Source organism: Syngnathus floridae, chromosome 22, assembly GCF_059516105.1.
Source record: "Syngnathus floridae isolate MCC-2025c chromosome 22, RoL_Sflo_1.0, whole genome shotgun sequence".
In the NCBI taxonomy this organism is placed as follows: Eukaryota; Metazoa; Chordata; class Actinopteri; order Syngnathiformes; family Syngnathidae; genus Syngnathus; species Syngnathus floridae.
In genome coordinates this window covers 5,313,947-5,337,345 of record NC_142434.1, presented here as the reverse complement: position 1 = coordinate 5,337,345, position 23,399 = coordinate 5,313,947, and the positions used below count along the sequence as shown (strand labels likewise).

Here is a 23,399-nt window from a genome sequence, read left to right as displayed (position 1 = left end):
CTCTTACCAGAGGGCGGGGCTTACATCTTTGTGCCTAAATGTGAATGTGAGATTGGGGCGCCTATTTGACTCGAAAGGATTGTTTGGAGCTCAAATGAGGCCTCGAATAGCACATCGGGTGTTTTCCAATTGTCTGCCCATACGGTAAACACAGCTTGAACGTTCCGTAGCGACATCTTCTGCTATTGCATCGTAGCTCCAGCTGGCAGCAAGATAAACAGATAGTTCCGGAGGCAGCCTTCCATCCATCACCGTGCACATAAAGCCACGGGCACCTGCACATAAATGTTGCAGACACATCATCAGCTCCTTCGCCTTTCTCTCCATGCTGGCCCGGGCCATTATTCATTATTTCAGCCCCGAAGCGTTAAACAGACTTTTCCAATATCCTACAGTCCCAACATGGTTCAAGCTAGCCTGATGCCACCCATCTATACGCTGTAATATCTTCTGAATTGTCCCTCCTGGCCCAGATGAAAATATGCTTTTTTTTTTTTTTTTTTTAATAATAATCCATCCACTTCCTGCTTGGGACGGCAAGTAAAACTCCTCAAGTATGACATCTAGCTCATGAGCAGCTGAGATTATTTTTTTTAGTAAGAATGGACGTAAAAAAAAAAAAAAATTGTAGGGAGACGGGACTTTTTTGTCCCCCAAAAAATTGTATTACCTATAAATATTTGAAGACAAGTGGACGACTCACAAGGCGCCGCCGCCGCTCTGTTGCTGATCTTTGTTGCCTTTCCTTAAAGCCAGCTGACTCCTCCTCGTCCTCCTCCTCTTCGTCTTCCTCCTCTTCCTCCTCTCACCCCCCTGTGGTAAGACCAACGGTACGCTCCGACGGTAACCTCCGGCGTCGATCCGTCCCGCCGTCCTCCGCATGACCCCCACCGCCGCCACACTGCTGATATTCCATCGTTGTGTGTGGGTCCAATGCGCTGGAGTTGCGTGACTTTTGCAAGTGGCGTGGTTGTTGTTGCCATGGCGCTCGCTGCCTCCCCCCCGGTGCTTCGTCATCAGTGCAAACCATCACGCTGTCACACTATTTGATGTGCCCGAGTCTCCTTTTGTCTTTCTACACTTGATGTCACCTCAGCTTCCTGCCCCACGCTCTCCTTGATTCAATGGGCTGTTTTTTTGGGGGGGGGTACACTGTGCGGCAGAGAACTGAGCCAAATCTGTTCCAAAACTTTTGCACACCACAGTATTGATGATGTCGTTTTGATATACGAGTGGCAACAAACAGATGTGTCCAGATGTTACATCACATGTTCATGTTGCTTTTGTTCTTTCGTCGCTAAGAAGAAACAGTACCATAAATAAATAAATGCGTATTAGAATAGCACTCAACACGATGAATATTTTGAATTTTTTATCATTGACTGCTGGCATACAAAAGAAAGCCGCTGCTAAAAAAACCTCCTCAACTGCCAAATTTCCACCCTGAGCAAAAAAGTCTAAAAATAACTCGCGAGGGTCAGTCATATGAGGTTTTGTCAGTAAAAGCAAACCACTAGAAAGGGGTGAGAATGAGATTTGCCAAGCGTGATGATGGGAATTTATACCAGGAGATATAATATCTTAATCTACGTGAAGCTCCCCAGTTGTTCCCGCACACCAGGAGTGATTTATTTGAACCTCCCTGCAGGCAGAGATTTCTGACGCTTTCGAATTGTTCCGGGGCGATTTATGGACCTGCTAGTTTTAATAATAATCTCTACGGACATCTTTTAAAACACATACAATGGCGTGGCCATGATGTTTTTCAGGCAAAATAATGACAACCAAAATCTAGTAGACGTGAGATTCTGTTTGTTGCCTCGTGAATTCCTCAGACGAAACCTTAATTTTTGTCCTCTGAAAGTTTTCCATACTAACTTGGGCATGTGTGCATGTGTGTGCGAATAATGTCAATAACGTCAAAAAGGGCCTGCAAAACTCGGAAGAGAACGCTCGGATCTCCATCACCTTCTTCCGGCTCTTCCGTGTGATGCGTCTGGTGAAACTGCTCTCCCGTGGGGAAGGGATACGGACCTTGCTGTGGACATTCATCAAGTCCTTCCAGGTGACTCAACTCAAAGGCTCGATCCAATTAAAGAAATTCAGGAAATGATTTCCTCCAGACAGGACACAAATAACCTGAATGAAAAAGTTGAAGCCAAAACAGCAGGGGCCCCATAGTTGACCCCTGTGGAACACCAAAATGGAATGTAACAGTAAATGTGATCCGTTTCTCTTCTCCAGGCTCTACCTTACGTCGCCCTGCTGATCGTAATGCTGTTTTTCATTTACGCCGTCATCGGCATGCAGGTAAAACCGCCTCCTGCCTCGTCTCCCTGTTGGATTTAATTGGCCTTTCCTAATTGACCAAAGAGACTCGCGTGTTTTCCTCCCCCGCCGCTTCTCGTGCAGATGTTTGGCAAGATAGCGCTGCAGGACCACACGCAGATCAACAGGAACAACAATTTCCAGACGTTCCCCCAGGCAGTGCTGCTGCTCTTCAGGTGAGGGAGATTTCAACGCTCCTTATCGTCTCCTTCGACACGCTCGGCGCCCTCTCGGAGCTTCTTTTTCCTAAAATAAGCTTTACGCGTGGATTTTCTTTTTTCGGGTTAATTAAAATATAGACTAATGTCAAAAAAGGCACTTTAAAAGTGTGTTGCACATGGTAGCGTGTAGCAATTTGAAGCTCCAGCTGTGCTGGAACATTGGTTGGAAAAAGAAGTGAAAACAAAGCATGTCGGGCAGATGTGCGACAGGCGAAGCGTGGCAAGAGATCATGCTGGCGTGCTCGCCCTACCGCCCATGCGAGAAAGGATCCTCCAATGAGAACATCACCATTCCGGAGGACTGCGGGAGCCAGTTTGCTATCATCTACTTTGTCAGCTTCTACATGCTCTGTGCCTTTCTGGTGAGCACCAAGTCCAAACTCGCCCCCAAATTAAATTTGGTGATTTGAAAGAATTTAGACAGAATCTTTTCTGTAGATCATTAATCTCTTCGTGGCTGTCATCATGGATAACTTTGACTACCTGACACGGGATTGGTCCATCCTGGGGCCGCATCATCTCGACGAGTTCAAGAGGATCTGGGCTGAGTACGACCCGGAAGCTAAGTGAGTTAGCGTAGCGACGCCGTAAACGGATAACGAGCGGTGTGCAAAAATCATTCACGTGTTTTTTTTGTTTTTTTTCAGGGGGAGGATCAAGCACCTGGATGTGGTGACTCTCCTCCGAAGAATCCAGCCACCCCTCGGCTTCGGGAAGCTCTGTCCTCATCGGGTCGCTTGCAAGGTTTGCACGCCGGTTTGTACTTTAGCTAATCCCAGAAGAACATCTAGCATTGTGTTTATGTTTGTATGTAGCGTCTGGTATCCATGAACATGCCTCTAAACAGCGACGGAACCGTCATGTTCAACGCGACGCTGTTTGCACTTGTCAGAACCGCACTGAGGATCAAGACAGAAGGTACAGCGCACATAATTAGACTCACTCTAGTTGTATTTTCATGCATCCATGTTTTTTACGTTCTGTGCGTGTTTTTAGGGAATCTGGAGCAAGCCAATGAGGAACTGAGGGCCATCGTAAAGAAGATCTGGAAGCGAACCAGCATGAAACTTCTGGATCAAGTAGTGCCCCCTGCTGGCGGTGTGTAGTATTGCATTTTGGAAAATCCCTGATTTACGAGCAGGAATGTAACGTTCAAAATTTTTTGGGCGACTCAGACGACGAGGTGACCGTCGGAAAGTTCTACGCCACCTTCCTCATTCAGGAATACTTCCGCAAGTTCAAGAAGAGGAAAGAACAAGGTCTGGTGGCCAAAGTGCCGCCCAAAACTGCCCTCTCTCTGCAGGTAAGTGCACAAACTTCTAATTTGCATTTCTGCATCACAAACATTTCTCGATATGTTTAGGCGGGCCTGCGGACGTTGCATGACATCGGTCCGGAGATCAGGAGGGCCATCTCTGGAGACCTCACGGTGGAGGAGGAGGTAGACAAAGGCCCCAAGGAGCCCGTGTCGGCTGCATCCGAGGACGATATCTTCAGGGTAAAGGTCGGCTACACACACTTTCACGTACTCATAGAAAGCGAGCAAGCAAGAGAACGATGCTTGGCCTCCAGCTTGAAGCTCTCCATGTAGATATGAATAATATTCATGCATGTGCTCAAGTACATCAATTCACATTTGGTAAGTTTCCATTCAAGCAGCCACCCATTGGTGTCATCATTTCCAGGGCCCGATTGATATTTTAAAACTGGCTGATTTTTTGCCGATTTTTCTTTCCTAAGTATTAAGTATTAGAATATTCAATATAATTTTTTTAAATTAATATTTCTTTAATAAATAGTTTTTGTCAATTTTTCTTAAGTATTAAGGGAGCAAAAAATAATTTAAAATATTCAATATAATTGTTTAATTAATTGTTTTGTTTTTTTAATTAATCATTTTTGCCGATTTTTCTTTCCTATGTATTAAGGGAGCAAAAAGGAAGTTGAAATATTCAATATAGGTTTTTAAATTAATCAATTTTTGTAATGATTTTTGGCGATCATTGCCGAGTATTAAGGGAGCAAAAAATAAGTTAAAATATTCAATATAGTTTTTTTTAAATTAATTGCTCAATTAATTAATTAATTAATTAATTAATTAATTAATCGCTTATCAGAATTTTATTCTGCCAAATATTGGAGTTTGCATCGGCCTCAATAAATCCATATCAGTTGGGCCCTAATCATTTCCACATAAGCCGCCATGCTAATTTGTTGGGAGTAGTTTTACCCCCAAATATTGAAAAAAATTATATGATTAGGTTATTGTAGTTCACAAAAAGGAACAAAATATCTCAAATTGTCGTAACTTGAATTGCTGCATTTTGTAAGTTACAACCTGGCTAGAATGAATGTTCCTATTCATATTTGTATTTATAGCGCACCCCACTATTTTTTCCATTTCTAAATGCCTTTCTGCTCTCCAGCGTTCAGGCGGCTTGTTCGGCAACCACGTCAACTACTACAACCAGAGCGACGGGCGTGCCTCCTTCCCGCAGTCGTTCACCACCCAACGTCCCTTGCACATCAGCCAGAAGGGCTCACCCTGCGACGTCGAGAGCCCGTCCCACGAGAAACTCATGGACTCCACCACCTTCACGCCGTCCTCGTACTCGTCGTCGGGCTCCAACGCCAACATCAACAACGCCAACAACACCGGCATGGTGGGCGTGGCCCCGCAAGGCGTGGCCCGCTTCCCCGGCCCGTCCATCAGCACGGTGGACGGCCACACGGGACAACCGCTCACGCCCATCCTGCTGCCCAGATCGGCTTGGTGCTTCCCTCCCAAGAGGTCAGTCATCCGTCAAACCTCGAAGGACGACAATAATCTCTGCTCGGAAACTTTTCATTCCTTTCTTCTTCTCCTTGTGCGCATTGGCAAGCAGGACGTGTTTTTTTGACAACCTCATTCGGTACGTCGCCCAGTGTGCCTTTGCCCGGTCTCATCTGAAAAGGCGCGGATGAGAAAGTGCCATAGCGACGACGGTTGCTATGCACTGCTTGCGTTGCTCAAGCAAAGCTGGGGGATGGAGTGTTTGGTGCACCAAACCTTCCCTATCCAAGGCTTTTGGCGCTGCTCTTTTATGATTTGTCAGTCGTGCTTCTGGTGGACTAACCACACGTTTGCTTTGGTGCCCTCAAACCAGTTTTGTAACAATTGGCGGGACATTGAAGTTTTTATTCTCAATATTAGCTTGAACGCTAAGCCTCGCTGCTCCTCCAATTTTTTTTTTTGGCCTGTGCTTCGACCCGCTTCAAAACTAAATTCTGCTCGTCGGTATGTTTGTGTTCATTCCGCGTCTCGGCCCGCAGCTCCGATTCGAGCGACAGCCGCCTGCCAATCATCCGTAGGGGCGAAGGCTCCACGGAGGAGACGTACGACGAGAGCTACGCCGACGAGAGGGAATTCCACGAGGACGACCACTCGCTTTCCTCCGACATGTACGACTCCAAATTCAGAAGCGTGATGGGGCGCAACGTCGTTAACGGCAATTTTTTGGGCCTCAGGCTGATATACCGCGATGACACCTGCAAGCAGCTGACTCCCATGGAGGAAGGAGAAGACGTGGAGGAGAGAAGAGGAGGTGGAGGCTGGCAATCTCCCAGAAGAGTTTTTCTCTGTCCCACTTCTTTAGGTACAACACCATTCACTCATTTTATCTCTGTTGCTTTTTTTTTTTTTTTTTTTTTACCTCCAAGTGTTTTCTTCAGGGCGGAGATCTTCTTTCCATTTAGAGTGTCTGAGGAGACAGTCGAGGCCGGACGTCTCTCAGAAGACGGCCGTACCGCTGCACCTCGTCCATCATCAGGTAGAAGTCGTTTTATTCGCTCGGGAGCTTGTTGTCGATTTGCTAACTCGCTCCTCCCTCAAGGCGCTAGCGGTGGCCGGGCTGAGTCCGTTGATAAGGAGGAGCCACTCGCCTACCCTCTTCAGCCGGTTGTGCTCCACGCCTCCGGCCAGTCCCCCAGGTAGTCCTCCTCGTCGACCTGATCCATCAGACAGAGCTGAGTGTTCTTTTTCTCCTTCCGCAGGACAAGGCAGGGATGCCTCGCATCAGTGGGTACCCTCGCTAAGGTTAGAGGGCTCCAACTCCCACGAAAAGCTCAACACCAGCTTGCCCTCGGTCAACTGCGGGCCCTGGTAAGACCAAACAATCAAAGCGACCGAAAAAGCCGTCGGGGTGGACTACACAAGACGTGCACTCAGCAGAGTGACTTCATTGTTGTGAAAACAGGAGTTGTTTGTCTTTTGCAGGTATAGCGACAGTAATGGGAACAGTCGGGTACCTAGCCCCGCCTCCGGTATGCCGGCGACCAATCAGAGAGCACCGCGGCCGGTGTCGCTCACAGTGCCCTCGTTATCGAGGCACGAATCTAGCTCGCTGTCGCACGGCAGCGCCGGAAGTCTGGTGGAGGCGGTAAGTGTGTGTTTAAGTGCAGCCCCCTGCCAATTTATTGACCCCTGACTTGACCTTTGCAGGTGCTAATATCAGAAGGCTTGGGCCAGTTCGCGCAGGACCCTTCCTTCATCGAGGCCACAAAGGCCGAGCTGGCCGACGCCTGCGACATGACCATCGAGGAGATGGAGCACGCGGCCAGCAACATCCTCAACGGCAACACCTCCGTCGCCGCCACTGCCTCGGACGCCGCCGCCACGCCCGCCGCCTCCCAGCACAGCCCCAACGGCAACCTCCTGCCCTTCCTCAGGGACAGGGACCACGGAGGGGAGGACGGCGGAGAGGCCGGCGGGAACCGAGGCTCCGTCCACGGGCCGTCATCTGTAGAAGAGCGACAAGAGCTCTTGGCGGAAGAGCGGGAACAGGAAGAGGAGGAGGAGGACGAGGGGAGGGAGGAAGGACCCCACCGAAGCTCCTCGGTGATGTCGAGGACCAGCGTGCTGCTGGAGGATGAGGACATGGAGTGTGTGACAAGTTTGTAGGGGCTCCGCCGGACGTCTCACAATTGGTGGCTATGTTAGTCCCCGCCCCCTTCACACACACACACCTCTATTGCGCCAGAGGAAGCGGCTCGGAACAATGTCGGCCAAGACGCGTCACAAATGCTTTGTACGTCTGAATGTTTGTAGTAAAGTATATCACACTATACTCTATATTATCAGAGTGTGCGCTTGTGTGCGCGTGTTTTTCCCCCCTCTTTGTACGCACATGCGTGTGAGAGTGCGTGTCTCTAAAGTGCCTCACAGTTTTCTCACGTCCTCAAAGTGACGAGCAAAGACGGCCAGGGGAAGGCAAAGATCCGTCAACGGAGCTCCTCCTCCTCCTCGGTTCACTCGGGATGAAGCGCTGTATTGTCAAAAATAATAATCATCATTTCAAAAGCGTCCTCCTCTTCCAAAGGAACGCCCCCCCCCTCACACCGGGGGATGGACCAACAGTCACCAAAATGGCCGACAGACTGGCTTCCTTTCTTTTTTCGTCACTTCCTGCTCCCAAACAGAAAACGTGACGAGCAGAGACGTGAGCAGCCTTTTTTTTTTTTTGTTTCACCTCATACCTCACCATCCTTCCCTCCTTTCGCCATCCCGCCATTTTCTTTCGGCGAGGAGTTGGACAGGACTCCGGCCTCAACTCTGTGTTGCCCGCCATTTTGTTTTCCTCCTCATGCTGTCTAATTTATCCTTGATTTGTTTGCACAATCGGGGTGCTGGTCTTTCTAAATGTACTTTTAGGAGAATTTTAAGCGGTTTTAAGTAACGAAGCAGGGCGTAGGCCTTTTTATTTTGAAGGGTGCGTGTCTGCGTTCGTACGATCGCGTGTGTACGTGCGTGTAAAGACAAGTGTTCTTTCTCTCAATCAGTATGCACCTTTTACAGATTGTATCTATTTATTTATTTATTTTTTTCCCAAAAGAAAGAAAAAAAAGATGTGAGTGTGTGCGCGTTTTTTGAGTGGCTACATATGTACGCTTCAATGAAAAAGATTTTTAAGCCTAAACAGTAATTTAAGGTAGCATTACAAGGGTGTGTGTGTGTATGTGTGTATGTGTGTGTGAGACAGGGTTACCACAGACAGGCATGCTTCCAAAGTGTTTCAAGGTTCGGACTTTTCACATTTTAATCGTCACGGGTTTTGGGGGTTTTCTGTTCTGAGATAGAATTTTTTTTTTTATTTATGTGCTGAAAAAAAAAAGTCATGAATGCAGTGAAAGGGCCGTAACACACTGTTATCATTGATACAAGTTGTTTTTCTTTTCAAATGAACTCTTAGGGCTGAGTTTAAAGATGCTGCAAGAATTTTAAAATCCATCTTCGAGGAAAAACATGTTTCCCTTTGGTTTTTTTGTAGGTGGTTTTTATGTGGGCCATGCGGATTTTGTCCATCACAAGTCCGAGTTTGTAGCAAGAAGGCACTGACGGATTTGGAAATGTGGAGAAATATTTTGAATTGCTAATTATAGTTTCAACAAAAGTTGTAGCTAGTCCTCTGACTTAGTAAGAGGACAACTGTCCCAAATGTCACTCTATGGGTCTTCCTTTATTTATTTTGTAAATACTTTCTTGATGAAAAATAAGACAATTTTGGTCAGAAATTAGACCAACATGCTATTTGGCAGAATTTGACACAACTTTGAGATGTTTTTTTTTTTTAATGAAAACAACCCAAATTTCGGTCAAATCAAAACGTTGGCTGAAATATATCCAAAAAAATGGTTCAGTCCGATGTTTGACCAAAATATGATTATTTCTGACTTGGAGTGTATTTTTCATTTTCTATTTAATCCAATTTGGGTTACTTTTAACTAGGCAGTTTTAAGACTAAAAGATAATCCAAGTGTGGGTCATAAAGTAAAAAAAAATAATGATAAAAAATAATAATAATAAAATAATTAAAAATAATTATAAATTATAAATAATTCGGATTATTTAACCCCTAAAGTAGGGTCAAATGAATAATCTACAAAACAAGCCCCAAAATTGTGTTTTGTAAAATTATCTTTTCCAAATTTACATGGGGAAAAAGTGTAGAGTGACTTTTGGGACAGCTTGTTTTATAAATTTGATATGAGGGCAATGATGCACTGTGGCCCTTTTCCATGTGCGTGTGCTGTTACTCCCTGTTGCCTCTGGAGGAGAAAACCACTCAAACCTGGAGACAAAGATCGTATTTGCCACATTTCTCCCAAGACAACACTGCCATGTGTCCCTCTCATAGCAGCTCTTGGCAGAGAATGGATGCAGTATTCACCACCACTCTTGTGAGAATTATGCAAACTTAATGTGAATGTGATGTCACGTGGCTGGAAAGCCGTCGGCTATTTTGGATTCCGTTGCTTACTTGCGCTTATTTGCAGTTTTGTTTGAATGCACGATTGGATATTTAAAAGATTTGTTATCTTGAGCGATTTGACTAAAGGCCCCATTGAGAATTCCTCAGATGTGACCCTGAGTAACCCTGTCTGGTAACAGCAAGATATGCAATAACTTTGTCTGTACGCTTCCCCCCCCCCCCCCCCGGCATGTTTTGTACCCCCCTCCCCCCCCCATGCCAGAGAAACCTAACATACTTGAAATCAGGTGAGATGCAGTGTAGTATTCTTGACGTGTTTATTGACCTGAAATTAGTTTTTTGCTCTTTTTTTGTTGTTGTTCTTGCAGTCTGGGAGCCTGATGAACGGTTGATTAATTTCTCTGGTCGATGCGAGTGATTGGCAGGTGTCGCCATGACAACATCAGCGTAGGTGATGAACGATTTTGAAAAATCCCAAAACGATTAAGCGATTATTTTTTTCAATTCCATGTTTTATTTTACCAGCAGTTAATTAATCCGGATTACAGTAAACAGTATTAGATTTGTTATACAAATGTTTTGGTCGCGTAAATTAACGTAATTGTCATTGCAATGCCGATTTTAATTCGATTAATCGTTCAACCCGACTGCTTGTACATGCAGTAAATGATATTAAAAGAACGGATAATTTTTGCATATCTTGAAGAGGACAGCAGGGTTTTTTTGTTTTATTCTCCGAAGAAGGGCTGCTCCCAATTCAATGTCGAGCTCATTTAAAGCCCCCTCTGACCCCGGCATATATTAAAAAGTGATCCTTTGAGATTATTCATAAAGAAAAGTAGCTCATTTATTAATTTGGATGTTTCCCAGAGGCATCTTTGAGATTAAGGAAAGCTCATAGGTGGGCAAAAAAAAAAAAAAAAGATGTTTTAAGGTTTAGAAGATAGCTAGACAAATGTAACCAATCAATTTCACAGTCAACAGTGGTGCCTTGAGATAAGAGTGGCTTGACAGCAAATGGAGTTTGTATCTCAAGGCATACCAATGTTATAGAGGGGTTTAAAATTCATATTGCCTCACCATAGGCGGACGATTGTATATTTTTCTACAAATATATAATCAAGAGAATGTTATGGAAGTAGAGGTCAAGAATGTATTTATGGCCTACTGACTGTAGCGTCAGCATGAATTTATCGGACCATCCCACTTGAGATATATTACGGAAATTTTTCTCACTGAAATATATTTGTTTCATTTCAAGAAGAGAAGGGCAAGAGAAAAGCCCAAAAAGCCTTTTTTTTTTTTTTTTGCATGGCCTCTAATCAATTTCAACCCAGAATGAAGAGCAGGTGTACAGATATTTTATGGGAAAGTATATTCTAGAATGCTAGTTTACATAGCGACTTTATTCTATTTTAGATATCAAATGGAGAAATACTTTATGCGTGGATGACAAGAGATGACGGAGATGGACAGTGCAATGGATAGTTCGCAGGCTTTGAGTTGTTATACCCTGATAAGTTTCCTTTCTCACAGCGAGTCTTGAAAGTGCATGTGCAAAAACTGAAGTGACCAAAGCAAAAGGATTGATATTCAAAATTCAACCCAGGTGAATAGTAACAGTGGTTACGAAGTTGAAGCAACTGAGGCTTTATTCGTCTTATTTATTTGCTGTTAATGAAAATGAAATACCTGGCGTGGGAAATTTGATTCAAGACACATGCGAGTCAACTTTTTAGCTCACAAAGATTCACGCGAGCATGTCTGTATACGGGTGTGTGCTTGTGTGTGCAGCTTTAATGAGCCTTTTTTTTTTTTGCTGACAGAAATGAGTCGAAAAACTCTCTCGCAGGGTTGGTTGTTTTTGTCTTCTTCACAGCTGGGAATTATGCCGAGAGGCGTTCAAAGACCAATTGTAGTGTTTGGATGACATCACTATATTTTACTGTCAAAATGAGTGTTTAACGGATGGCAGTGTAGGGATGACAAGCCACACCCCTTCGGTTGCGTGAGGGCTTTTTATTGGCCCCATCACTTGGTCGCCTTGGTTACGGCTGCATGGTCTAACACTCTTTCTTCTTTTTCTAAGTTGTTTCTTTCATTTCATTTTAGACTCTAGAAAAGGGAAATAATATACAAATTAAATCAGAATATTAATTCAATCACTTTTCTACTCCTATTTTCCAAAAAAAAGTGACACTGAAAAAAAAACAAGAAAAAAAAGTGGATTTGTAAATAAGTCGTGTACAGTTTGTATCTGTAAGTCGTCAGTCTGTCATTGGTGACAGAGTCTGTCTTGCTTATAACGCACGCTACCAGTAAATAAAAAATATAAAAAGGAAAAAGTATATTTAGACTGTATGGTCCCTTGAAAGCAAGTTTTAAATTAATATCTGATGTATATTCCTGTAACATTGCATTTTTATCTGAGGAATGATGTTATTAAAAAATTGCAAATAAATTGCATTTCCTACAATCGTCTTCTTCATCTTTCATCTTTATATTATATATTGTATTTGATTTTAATTCTAATATAGAAATGCTAAAAATAATGTATAGCCTGATTTTCTTATTTGTTGTCTGGAAAGAGTCAGTTAAAGAGAAATAATTGTTCGATTTTCACTTTTTATTTCTAAAACAAAAACAGAATATGGCACGAGACACATCAAAAATCGGCTCGTAATTTGAGGAAAAGTATTCGGAAGTTGAATGAATAAATATTTGTTTTGGATTCCCGAAAGTTATCACTGGCAGCATTTCTCATACGGACCAGGAGATGGCGACATTTTTCAAAGCGTGAAGTCCACCTGGAGTCGGCGTTTAGGTTTCGTCTCTTGACCTTGTCTCAGTGTTTGTATGTTGCAAGTTACTAATCACTAACCCGTCGGATCTTGAATTGTGTGTTTTTGTGTTTTTAAATATTTTATTTCTGAGTTAATCATACAAGAAGACACGCGTGTGTATTTTATTTTATTTTATTCATGATTGCCAATAAAGCAAAATAACATTTGACTCTTTGTCACGTGTCACATAAACAGAGCAGAGTTCAAATAGGAAAAATATACGATATAATAAAGTACTATAAAATATAAAATAAAATTAGAAGATGATCCCCCGTGAGAGGCGGGATACACAAGACTCTGGAGACCCGCCCCCTCGGTGTCAGAGGTTGTGATTTTCCCAGCAGATGTGTGTGTGTGACAGAGAAAGAGTGTGTGTCCCACCAGGAAGCAAAAAAAAAAAAAAAACGCTGCGCAAACCTTCATAGAAGCATTGGCACCCCAAAAAAGCTAATGTTTGCCTGGCAACATGTGTGGGAGCCGTGGAAGAAACTCACCTGGACGTTATGATGAAGACTTCTCCTTTGTCAACCCCGTGGTCAAATATCTGCTCTTCTTTTTTAATTTCATTTTCTGGGTGAGTCTGCTGCATATTTACATTGTTTACGGATTTTTTTTTTTTTTTACCTTGCGGTTCACCATACAATTTAGTGAGTCAAACTTTGACAAAGTCGTCCAACTCAACACGTTCACAAATGTGCAGCAGCTAAAAGTAAATACACGTGTTTTACGTGAAACACCAAAGTCCATGTTTGTTCACTTTAAGATTTGAATGACAGATTAAACGGGAAGGTGCACACAAAAGGAACACAGTCACAAGATTAAAATTCATTTAACGCCCTGTATTAGTGTGCGGCTGCAGGTCGTGCATGGGCAAGATGAGAATGCGTAAAAACTTGAAGCAAATCCTGGTGGAATGTGCAGATGTTGTGACATTTGCCCCCGGCACTACACGGAAATTGGCATATAGAAATAGCTAGCCATTGTAGTTTGGTACAATTAAAAGTACACACCAAAAGTGCTTTTGAAAAAAAATCTGTATTTTGTTTATAAAACGAACTAGAATTATTGTAAATATTTATTTTGTTTTCATTTATGTCTGTTAATATCATGCATGAGCTTTCGAGTTTATTTTAAATGTTTTGTGTTTTTTATAGCCGTAGAAAAGAAGGTTGACACCTTATTTGGGAATTGTAAAAAACAATCATACTAAAACTAATACAAACTAGTCTAAACTAAAATGAAGCATTTAAATATGTATTTAAAATATAAATATGTACGGCAACACCAAAGAATAGAATTCAAGAAATTGTGATATTAGAAAAATACAAATTACAGGGTGACACAAAATACCCTCATACAAACACTAACGAAAACTTCCCTCATTCAAACACCAAAGAATTGATTCGCTTGGCAACTACACGATAGAAACAATTGTTTCTAAATTTTTAAACATATTTTTCACATCGCCACCTCCCCTGAGCAAAATGTTTGCCTCTCAGTCTCAGCAGTAACAAAACAGAGTGTTCAGTTTCTTCACACAAAGAGCACCAGTGAGTCACAATGCATTAGTACAGTAACTGGATCCACTTTATTCAAAGTGGACATTCATACTGAATTCAAATAAATAAGGGGCGAGATGAGCATCGGCTGCTGCAGTAAATCAAAATCTGTTGTTCTTCTTGAGTATTTTCGACAATGGCAACACTCCCAGGACAAGTATGAACATGTGCTCCTCCTCACGTTTGTTTGCTCAGTGAATTTGTAAAATGCACCATTGTGATTCCCCTTCATCTTTTTTTCTTATAGCTCATCGCCATGACCATGATAGCTATCGGGGTGTACGCCCGTGTCGTCAAGCATGCAGGTAATTAAATTCATCAACCAAACCGGTCAAATCAATTCAACTCATTGACTTGTCCCTTAGAGACGGCGTTGGCGTGTTTGGCAGTGGACCCGGCCGTGATGCTGCTGGTGATCGGCGTCCTCATGTTTATCATCACTTTCTGCGGTTGCGTGGGCTCGCTCCGGGAGAATATTTGCCTGTTGGAGTTTGTAGGTTGCCAATTTGTGGATGGTCATTATGTGAAATAGAGCGGTTCACTTATTTTTTTTCTTTGACAGTTCTGCATCAGTCTGACGGTCATCTTTCTGCTTCAGTTGGCTGCTGGGGTTCTGGGATTTGTCTTCTCCGATAAGGTAAAAAAATATATTAATTTTTGTTTTAATTATATATTATTGAAGGAAGGATTATGTACTGCACATATCTGCACATATCTGTATTATACTGCCCTCTAGTGGTCATGCCACATACACCGGCACTTTTTTGTTTCCTACCAATTTCTGCATTTCTTTTGTTATATTTTACATTTTCTTTCCAACCAACTAATAAAGTTTTGTTTTTTTCACTAGGCCCGTAACAAAGTGACCGAAATTGTCAACAACGCCATCGTGCACTACAGAGACGACATCGACCTGCAGAACCTCATCGACTTTGGCCAGAAAGAAGTCGGTGATGACCTCACACCTCATCATAAAATATGTTTTTTCAAGTTATTAAAAAATACATATATTTTAGTTTGGCTGCTGTGGAGCTGTGACCTACACCGATTGGTCCAACAACATGTACTTCAACTGCACTGACATGAACCCAAGTCGGGAACGCTGCTCGGTCCCTTTCTCCTGTTGCATCACCACCAAAGACAAGGTTTCATCTATCCTTCCTCCATTTTTGAGAATGTTCTCCAACTAACGTGTGTGTGTACAGGTGATAAACACAATGTGCGGGCAAGGCATTCAGATGGTAGAATACCTTAAAGCCGGCAACATCATCTACACCAACGGATGTATCGATAAAGTGGTGGACTGGATCCATAGTAACCTCTTTCTGTTGGGAGGCATCGCACTGGGGCTGGCCATCCCTCAGGTGGGACTACACACACACACACACACACACACATGCGCACACAAAGAGTGGGCTAACAGCCGCCTCTTGCAGCTGGTGGGCATCCTGCTGTCTCAGATGCTCATCAGCCAAATTAAAGACCAGATTGAACTGCAGAACTACAACCTCAAACACAGCGCCGATCCGTGGAGATGACCATTCTTGACCTTTTGACCTCTTACTAACTTGTCACTGTAAATGTACACTGTTAAAAAAAAAAAACACTTTTGTTTTGGAAGCTAAAACAATTTACCCAACGACAAACCACAGCGCCATCTGCTGGATCTTGCGCCACTTACACATATATTCCGCTGCTGTTCGCACCATCGCAAATTATTTTCTCTACTTTCATTTGGCTCATGATGCAAACTTATAGAGCAACCAAATTTTTCTGCATATGTGTGCATGTTTCTGTGAATTTATTTTGTTGGTATTTAGCAAGTTTAGAGTGGCAAGCATGTGCACATTGTGTGTTATGTTGGCGTCCATGATGCTCCAAAAGGGACCTCAAGTTATTTTTGTAGACTTTATTTTAATAGAAATAATCTTTTCACGTTACATGAGTGTTTTAAAACTTTTTTAAAGTTTGACTGTGTTTAAAAGTTACCCATGTGTTACAAAACTGCAAGAATTCAGTGTTTACTGTGCTCCATGACAACAAAAATGCCTTCTGCAGTGACGGAAAGTCACTAAAAAATCCTGGAACGTTCTTGACTGAATAAACTTGTTTCAGAGTACCGACGTCATGCTGGCTCATTTGAAACATGTAAATGTTGGGTATGAGAGCTGAAGTGACGCAAAAGAGAGAAAAACAACACAAAACGCCCTCAAACACTCCAGAGAGCCAATCAAAACATTTGCAACGCTATCTAAACATGACGATTTCATGTTTTGCAAAATACTCAATTGCCACTGTCAAGGATTGTGTGCGCATGTGTGTGTGTGCGCGCGCAAGAGAGAGTTGGCCCAGTTTTCACTTTGTGTGTGGTCCTGTTTTTTTTTTTCTTCTGCGTCTGACTCAAGCAGGAGGTGGAGGTTGTAAGGAGGCCCAGACACACACACACACACACACACTCACGCTCACACTCATGAGTATGGAAACAAAATGGTGTGCAACCATTCCTGTCCAAATGAATGACACAATAACACAACCACAGTTGTTCTATTCAAGTGTCTCATTATTCCCATCCAGAAGTGTTGAAAAAGAACCGTTCAGTTGTAATTTACTTTTTGTTCATTTAAACACAATTTTCATTCAACTGTTAAGTGTAATACAGTTTAATTGAATATCTTATCTTAATATCTTGTAATGTTAATGTTCAAACTGTATAGTGTTAAAGTGGCTTACCATAATATTATGAAAACCACTACATATGTATAACTAACATAATATAAAATATACAGTTTGTCATCTTACATAGAATAAAATATCCAAAGAAAAGAAAAGATTGGCATACAATTAAACATTTTCTTTATTGTTGTTGTAGTTTAGGGTGAACACAACTATAATTGTTAAATATTTTGGTCATCATATTTAGCGACCTGAAAGTATGTCAAAGTTTGAAATATTTTTGCAGTGGATTGAATGTTTATATAAATGCATTGTGTACTTTTTTAATTTGTTTTTATCTTTTATCTTTAGGGAAGGCAAAAGAGAACATATTATTTGCAATGCTCGTTTTTTTACTGCATCTTAAAAAAAAAAGAGATGAGGAAGAGGAGAATGGGGGGGTTACCGTGGTGGAAACGTAGTGGATGGCGCATGCGCATTGCCACTTGTAGCTCCAGTTACACTTTTTCAGATTTTGGGGATGTGGGGGGAGGGCGAATCCTCAACTTTCTCAACATTTTTCCCACTAAATAAACCCAATCACCAACTTTTTGTGTGGTCACATTGTCGACTTTGATCATTTTGAACTGGTTTGAAGATTTTTCCCGAACTCCTAACGATGGAATTTGAAGAGGAGCCAAAGGGAAAAAAGCACGGAGAGTTTCGTGGAGGAAAAACTTTGTTGGATCGTCCTTGCGCTTATCTTTTTGCACTTTTCAGCAAATAAGCGGAACTAGAAGAAACATGCCTGTTGAGCCTCGAAGACAATCGCACTATTAAAGCAGCCCGATTCCACTTTATCGTCATTTTTGCACGATTCCTCCTTTTCCGTGCCCCCCCACCCCCTCTTGCTCCCAAGATGTCCTCCCAAGTTTGGAGCGCCTTTGTTGGCTTGTACGGGATGCTTTGCTGTACCGTCGCCGTGCAGCTGTCTCCCAACGGGACCATATTTGAGGACAAATGCAAGGCAACGACGACGTGCGAGGCACTCAAGTACAATACATGCCTGGGCTCACCTCTGCCGTACACGCACACGTCCCTGGTACTGGCAGAAGACTCCAGCTCCCAGGAGGAAGCTTTTGAGAAGCTGACCATGTGGTCTGGTGAGTTGCAACTACAAGCCATTCATCGTCAATAAATATATTTTGATGTGATTTATAAAGAGATACGGTAGAAATCCCACTACATTGCAATTGTGATGCACGTACGCCCTCTAGTGGTTGGTGTCAGAATAAGGGATAACATCAATATGATTGGATGTGGGGCCTTGGCGTGTTAAAATATTCCAGCAATGCCAAAATATTGTTAACGTTGAAACATGTTTACGCACATGTGATTCTCAGTGTGTGATCACTTGTGGTGTGATGGCTCCCTCTAGTGGTCGTGGAAGAATCACTGAATGTTTTCAAGTACATTACGAGATGTTGTGATGTCATCTGCCAGGTCTGCGGAACGCTCCACGCTGCTGGTCCGTCATCCAGCCACTGTTGTGCGCCGTCTACATGCCTAAGTGTGAAAATGGCCGAGTGGAGCTGCCAAGTCAGAGTTTGTGTTTGGCCACCCGTCGCCCTTGCAGTATCGTGGACCAGGAGCGCGGCTGGCCCAACTTTCTCAAATGTGAAAAATTCCCAGTGGGATGCTCGGTAAGCCACCAGATGACGGACTCGGTTTTCCCATCGGGACCACTGATTGTGTTTGTGTGGCAGAACGAGGTGCAGAAGCTGAAGTTTAACACGTCGGGTCAGTGCGAGGCGCCGCTGGTGAAGACAGACATCCAGTCGAGTTGGTACAAAGACGTGGAGGGATGCGGTATCCAATGTGACAACCCGTTGTTCACCGAGGAGGAGCATGACGATATGCATGCCTACATCGCCTACTTTGGCACCATCACCCTCCTCTGCACCTTCTTCACCCTGGTAAGTCACTCCCAAATTTGTTATTGTCCAAGATGGTTCTGACAAGTGTTTGTCGTCAGGCCACGTTTCTAGCCGACTGGAAGAACTCAAACCGCTACCCGGCTGTCATCCTCTTCTACATCAACGCCTGCTTCTTCGTGGGCAGCATCGGTTGGCTGGCGCAGTTCCTGGACGGCGCCCGTGATGAAATCGTGTGCAAGAGCGACAACACCATGAGACTCGGGGAGCCCTCGTAAGTTCACCTCGGATCGCCTGATGAGAACGTGCCGGAATTAAATATTTGTGTGTCCCTCACTGCAGTTCCTCCGAGACTTTATCCTGTGTGACTATCTTCATCATCGTGTACTACTCGCTCATGTCGGGAGTGATTTGGTTCGTGATGCTGACGTACGCCTGGCACACGTCCTTCAAGGCACTCGGGACCACCCAGCAGCCGCTCACCGGGCGCACGTCTTACTTCCACATGGTTACGTGGTCCATCCCATTCGTCCTCACTGTTGCAATCTTGGCCATCGCTGAGGTACGTCGAGAACATTCTTCGTAGGATTTCTGTTATTTGTCCATTTCAGTTCAGTTGTATTTAACTTTAGAGGTCATAATTAAATGCAATTAATTTTTATCTTCTGATTTACAATGTATTTATTTCTTATTTATTTCTTCCCCTTAGGTGGATGGCGATTCAGTGAGCGGGATCTGCTTTGTCGGCTACAAGAACTACAGATACCGCGCCGGCTTCGTGCTGGCGCCCATCGGCGTGGTGCTTGTGGTCGGCGGCTATTTTCTCATTCGAGGTCAGTCCCGTCGAGTCCCGCCTCACTCATCTAGTCCGCTGAGCATATTTTTGTCCTTGTAGGTGTCATGACCTTGTTTTCCATCAAAAGTAACCACCCGGGACTATTGAGCGAAAAAGCAGCTAGCAAAATCAATGAGACAATGCTGAGACTTGGTATGTTTCTTTTTCAAGTTCCTAATGAGTTTTTAATCATTGTGTGGTAATATAAACAAAATTTTGTGTTTTTATTCTCGGCAGGCATATTTGGCTTCTTAGCTTTCGGGTTTGTTTTCATCACCTTTGGTTGCCACTTCTACGATTTCTTCAACCAAGCTGAATGGGAGAGGAGCTTCAGGGAATATGTGTTGTATGTTTTTTTTTTATCACCTTAAAAAATACTTTGTTCCTATATTCCATTCTGTCATAAATGACAATAGGTGCTTTGATTCTTCCGACAGGTGCGAGGCTAACGTCACCATCGCCTCCCAGACTAACAAGCCAATCCCGGAGTGTACCATTAAAAACCGACCCAGTTTGATGGTGGAAAAAATCAACCTGTTCTCCATGTTTGGCACCGGCATCGCTATGAGCACGTGGGTGTGGACCAAGGCCACCATTCTCATCTGGAAGCGCACCTGGTGCAAGTAAGCACTTGACGTAAAAATCTCACGTTTCTATTTTAGTATGTGATCACGATTGTTCCCGCCCTCAGGATCATCGGGCGCGGTGACAACGAACCTAAGAGGCTCAAGAAGAGCAAGATGATCGCCAAGGCCTTCGCCATGCGGAAGGAGCTGCACAAAGACCCCGAGAAGGAGCTCTCGTTTAGCATGCACACCTTGTCACATGACGGACCTGTTGGTAATCAGCTAATTATCCTACTGAGAAAATTTACAGACATCTAATCTTGGTGTAAAGTATCACCTAATGATAGATAACGTATTTCTCACGCTTTGTTATTTCTCTAGCCGGAATCAACTTCGAGATCAACGAGCCGTCTAACGACATGTCGTCGGCTTGGGCGCAGCACGTGACCAAGATGGTGGCCCGGCGAGGCGCCATTTTGCCTCAGGACATTTCAGTCACTCCCACAGGAACACCGGGTGAGAATTTAAGCTACCATTTGATTGTTCGTTATCTGCTTTACTATGGATACCTAAAATATTCTGGTAAAAGTAGAAGTACAGAGTCAACTCCTTTTTATTGTAAAAGTAAAAAATTACAGATTCAGTAATTTAATTACAAAAGTAAAGTACACATTGAGACATTTTCTGGATGTAGTTTTAGCTAGCTAGCTAACTGCATCTCACTGATGTAAACACTAAAGCTCATGTAATAGGGGAGGGGCAACTCAAACCGTTTTAGCCACGCCCACTAAGCAGAAAAAACAAAACGATGAAAAACTGTAGATCCTGCATTTACTTTCAAACATCTATCTTGTATTTAAAAACCAATCTCTGAAGTCACTTTGCACGGTTTTTAAGTATTTGTACTCAATTGTCTTTACTGATGTATTTTGGGTTTCTTCTGTAGTTCCGCCCCCAGAGGAGAGGAACAGGTTGTGGATGGTGGAGGCCGAAATCTCCCCAGAGATGATAAAGCGGAAGAAGAAGAAGAAGAAAAGAAGGAAGGAGGTGAATGCAGCAGCAGAAGAGGCTACGACGGCGGACCACCAAGTGTATCCCCAGCGGGAGTTTGGTCGCAGTTCGGTGCCCCGCCTCCCGAAGCTGCCCTCCCACCCCAGCCTGGTGGCCAACCTGCGGGAGCAGCAGAGGCGACAGCAGATGCTGGAGGACGACGTCCTGCCAGGATCCTATCCGGATTTTCCGCCTTTGCCCGGTGAAGAGCGCTTTTGCCGCTTACCACCCTATCAGAGCGCTCGGAGCAGCTACGCCCGCGGCGGGTTCTCGGACCGCCCGGAGGACCTCGGCTTAGGCCCGCGCTGCCCGCCCAGCACATCCTCTTGCATCCAGGAGGGGCTGTCAGAGAGAATGGCGCACGTGGCGAGGGTACCCGCTGGACGGCGGGTCGGCTACGGCCCCATCCACTCGCGGACGAACTTGATGGAGGCGGAGCTTATGGACGCCGAATCAGACTTTTAAATTTGCACTGACAGCTAAAAAAAAAAGTGCTGGATACTTTCAAAACTTAAAGTGCACCTATGTTTATTTTTTACAAATCTTTTTTTTTTGTATTTTTAAGGAAAGGGATGACAGGAGAAAAGAAAACATATTTTTGTACTGCTAAGTCCGATACAGCTTCCTTGGCAACTTTATGATGGAACACAAATGAGGCAGCTATAAAATGGCTTGAAAGAATATACTGTGTAGATTATGAAAAAACAAGCAGCATTATACCATCTTTAAGGCTGGTTTAATTTTTTTTTCTTTTAATTAGCAACATTATTTTTTTAATCACATGAAGCACATAGCAATCCCTCAATTTTTCTAACCGTTACTTAAATATCGACACAAAAATCCATGTACTGCATTCCCTTTTCAGTATTTGTGAGCATGAAAGTTGTCACATAGTGGATGTCACACAAGGGTATTATTTGTACAGATTTATATATAAGTTTGATTTTATAAACAAAAAAAAGGGGGCATGAGCAAAGACAATGCTGTCATTGTACGCTGTAACCAAAATGTTTTTATTCACATTACTGTAGGTAAATCATGCTGAAGTCATAGTTCCGCCTTTTTTTCCACACAATATGAATTTATTAGCTATTCTTGTGAGATGTTTACAAAAGTATTTATATTTGTAGCTCTGCTGGTTTCTCAATTTGATGTTAGGTCAGTCCCCTAATAATTTTATTGCTATTTTCTGGCTCTTTAAAGTATCAAGTTATGTTTTTGTGTGATTTGAAAAGGCTTAACAGGTGTTAGTTTGTCGCTTTTGTCCATGTTGCCTCACGACAGTTTAAAGAAAATGTCACTTTTATTATGTACTCATTTTTACGTGTAAATAAATGTAATCCTACCCTTGGCCATTATTCAACCGATCTATTATTATTATTTATTCATTTATTTTTTTTACCTTGTGTAGTGTACCTATTGAAGTGTCCATGAGGTGTCCCTAATAACAGGCCACTCCATTAGGGAAATATCATGGTCAAAGGTCACAGGTGTCAAGCTCTAGTCCTCGGGCCGCATTCCAACATGTTTTCCAAGATTCCCTCATTAAGTGCACCTGCGTGAAAAGTTTTTGGTCATTTTCACGTTCTGCAGGAGCTAAAACCTTTCACGCAGGTGCACTTAATGAGGGACTCACACGGACACTCCATTAGGTACGCCGCCATTTTCAAGTGTACCTAATAACAGGCCACTTTATTAGGGAAATATCATGCATACACTAAAAACTACTCTAAGTGTTATAAAATCAAGATTACCCAAAGAGAAGCATAATCTCCCCGTTGGTGCATAACGGCGCATCCCTTCAAGCACGAAAGTTAGCCATTAGCTTGGAGAAAACGTGCATAGAAGGAGTGGTGTTTCAGTGAGTGGTTCTTTATTTCCTTGGCAAATCGTAAATCTACATTCTGGTTTACATAGTTCACGCCAGGAGACGCAACACCTTCACTGACTGATCCGTAGATGCACGGGAAGGTAGTTCACCCATTGACTCGTTCACGAACGGTAAAGTCAGGATTCGTTCCCTCACTGATCCGTTCTCGCGATGAACTGGAAAAGCAAATCACTCACTGACTCGTTCACTCACAGATCCGTTCAAATGGTGAACGGCAAACGCAATTCACGACTCGTTTGTGAACGGGAAGTTACGTCATTTTCTTCTTCGTTT

General features: G+C 43.3%; 3 protein-coding genes across 8 annotated transcripts in view; all 3 read left to right on the top strand.

The window, feature by feature from the left end:
• cacna1c (calcium voltage-gated channel subunit alpha1 C) overlaps nt 1-12,272 on the top strand; it is an 80,297-nt gene extending 68,025 nt beyond the window's left edge. For 3 of the 6 annotated variants that reach the window (XM_088367566.1, XM_088367562.1, XM_088367561.1), the window contains 18 exons: nt 753-830; nt 1,928-2,065; nt 2,245-2,310; nt 2,413-2,504; nt 2,749-2,911; nt 2,988-3,115; nt 3,197-3,293; nt 3,365-3,647; nt 3,725-3,852; nt 3,913-4,053; nt 4,976-5,340; nt 5,862-5,990; nt 6,057-6,184; nt 6,261-6,358; nt 6,422-6,518; nt 6,582-6,690; nt 6,805-6,967; nt 7,030-12,272. In XM_088367566.1, coding sequence (XP_088223692.1) covers nt 753-830; nt 1,928-2,065; nt 2,245-2,310; nt 2,413-2,504; nt 2,749-2,911; nt 2,988-3,115; nt 3,197-3,293; nt 3,365-3,647; nt 3,725-3,852; nt 3,913-4,053; nt 4,976-5,340; nt 5,862-5,990; nt 6,057-6,184; nt 6,261-6,358; nt 6,422-6,518; nt 6,582-6,690; nt 6,805-6,967; nt 7,030-7,488 — 2,862 coding nt within the window. In that variant the 3' untranslated portion in view covers nt 7,489-12,272. The remainder of the gene's footprint in view (nt 1-752; nt 831-1,927; nt 2,066-2,244; nt 2,311-2,412; nt 2,505-2,748; nt 2,912-2,987; nt 3,116-3,196; nt 3,294-3,364; nt 3,648-3,724; nt 3,853-3,912; nt 4,054-4,975; nt 5,341-5,861; nt 5,991-6,056; nt 6,185-6,260; nt 6,359-6,421; nt 6,519-6,581; nt 6,691-6,804; nt 6,968-7,029) is intronic. The other 3 variants (XM_088367565.1, XM_088367564.1, XM_088367563.1) reach the window with 2 other exon arrangements.
• Nucleotides 12,273-12,969: 697 nt separating this feature from the next.
• Nucleotides 12,970-16,317, top strand: tspan33a (tetraspanin 33a). Its single transcript, XM_088367577.1, has 8 exons — nt 12,970-13,213; nt 14,446-14,503; nt 14,564-14,691; nt 14,761-14,835; nt 15,049-15,144; nt 15,215-15,343; nt 15,404-15,562; nt 15,635-16,317. Exons 1-8 carry the CDS (start codon nt 13,106-13,108, stop codon nt 15,734-15,736), a joined length of 855 nt encoding a protein of 284 aa, XP_088223703.1. The 5' UTR covers nt 12,970-13,105; the 3' UTR covers nt 15,737-16,317.
• A 1,040-nt stretch (nt 16,318-17,357) lies between these two features.
• Nucleotides 17,358-22,593, top strand: smo (smoothened, frizzled class receptor). The gene is made up of 12 exons (XM_088367555.1): nt 17,358-18,013; nt 18,354-18,553; nt 18,617-18,826; nt 18,886-19,058; nt 19,127-19,346; nt 19,494-19,617; nt 19,680-19,772; nt 19,857-19,965; nt 20,057-20,242; nt 20,311-20,459; nt 20,567-20,701; nt 21,132-22,593. The coding sequence occupies exons 1-12, from the start codon at nt 17,770-17,772 to the stop codon at nt 21,698-21,700; spliced, it is 2,412 nt and encodes an 803-aa protein (XP_088223681.1). The 5' UTR covers nt 17,358-17,769; the 3' UTR covers nt 21,701-22,593.
• Nucleotides 22,594-23,399: the final 806 nt, after the last annotated feature.

Excerpts from the sequence above, each read along its gene's own strand:
- smo (XM_088367555.1), top strand. The coding sequence starts at position 17,770 with ATGTCCTCCCAAGTTTGGAGCGCCTTTGTTGGCTTGTACGGGATGCTT. Across the intron at positions 19,773-19,856 it reads TGAGACAATGCTGAGACTTG|GCATATTTGGCTTCTTAGCT; the intron begins GTATGTTTCTTT and ends TATTCTCGGCAG. Across the intron at positions 20,702-21,131 it reads CACTCCCACAGGAACACCGG|TTCCGCCCCCAGAGGAGAGG; the intron begins GTGAGAATTTAA and ends TTTCTTCTGTAG.
- tspan33a (XM_088367577.1), top strand. The coding sequence starts at position 13,106 with ATGTGTGGGAGCCGTGGAAGAAACTCACCTGGACGTTATGATGAAGAC. Across the intron at positions 14,504-14,563 it reads CCGTGTCGTCAAGCATGCAG|AGACGGCGTTGGCGTGTTTG; the intron begins GTAATTAAATTC and ends CTTGTCCCTTAG. Across the intron at positions 15,344-15,403 it reads GCATCACCACCAAAGACAAG|GTGATAAACACAATGTGCGG; the intron begins GTTTCATCTATC and ends GTGTGTGTACAG.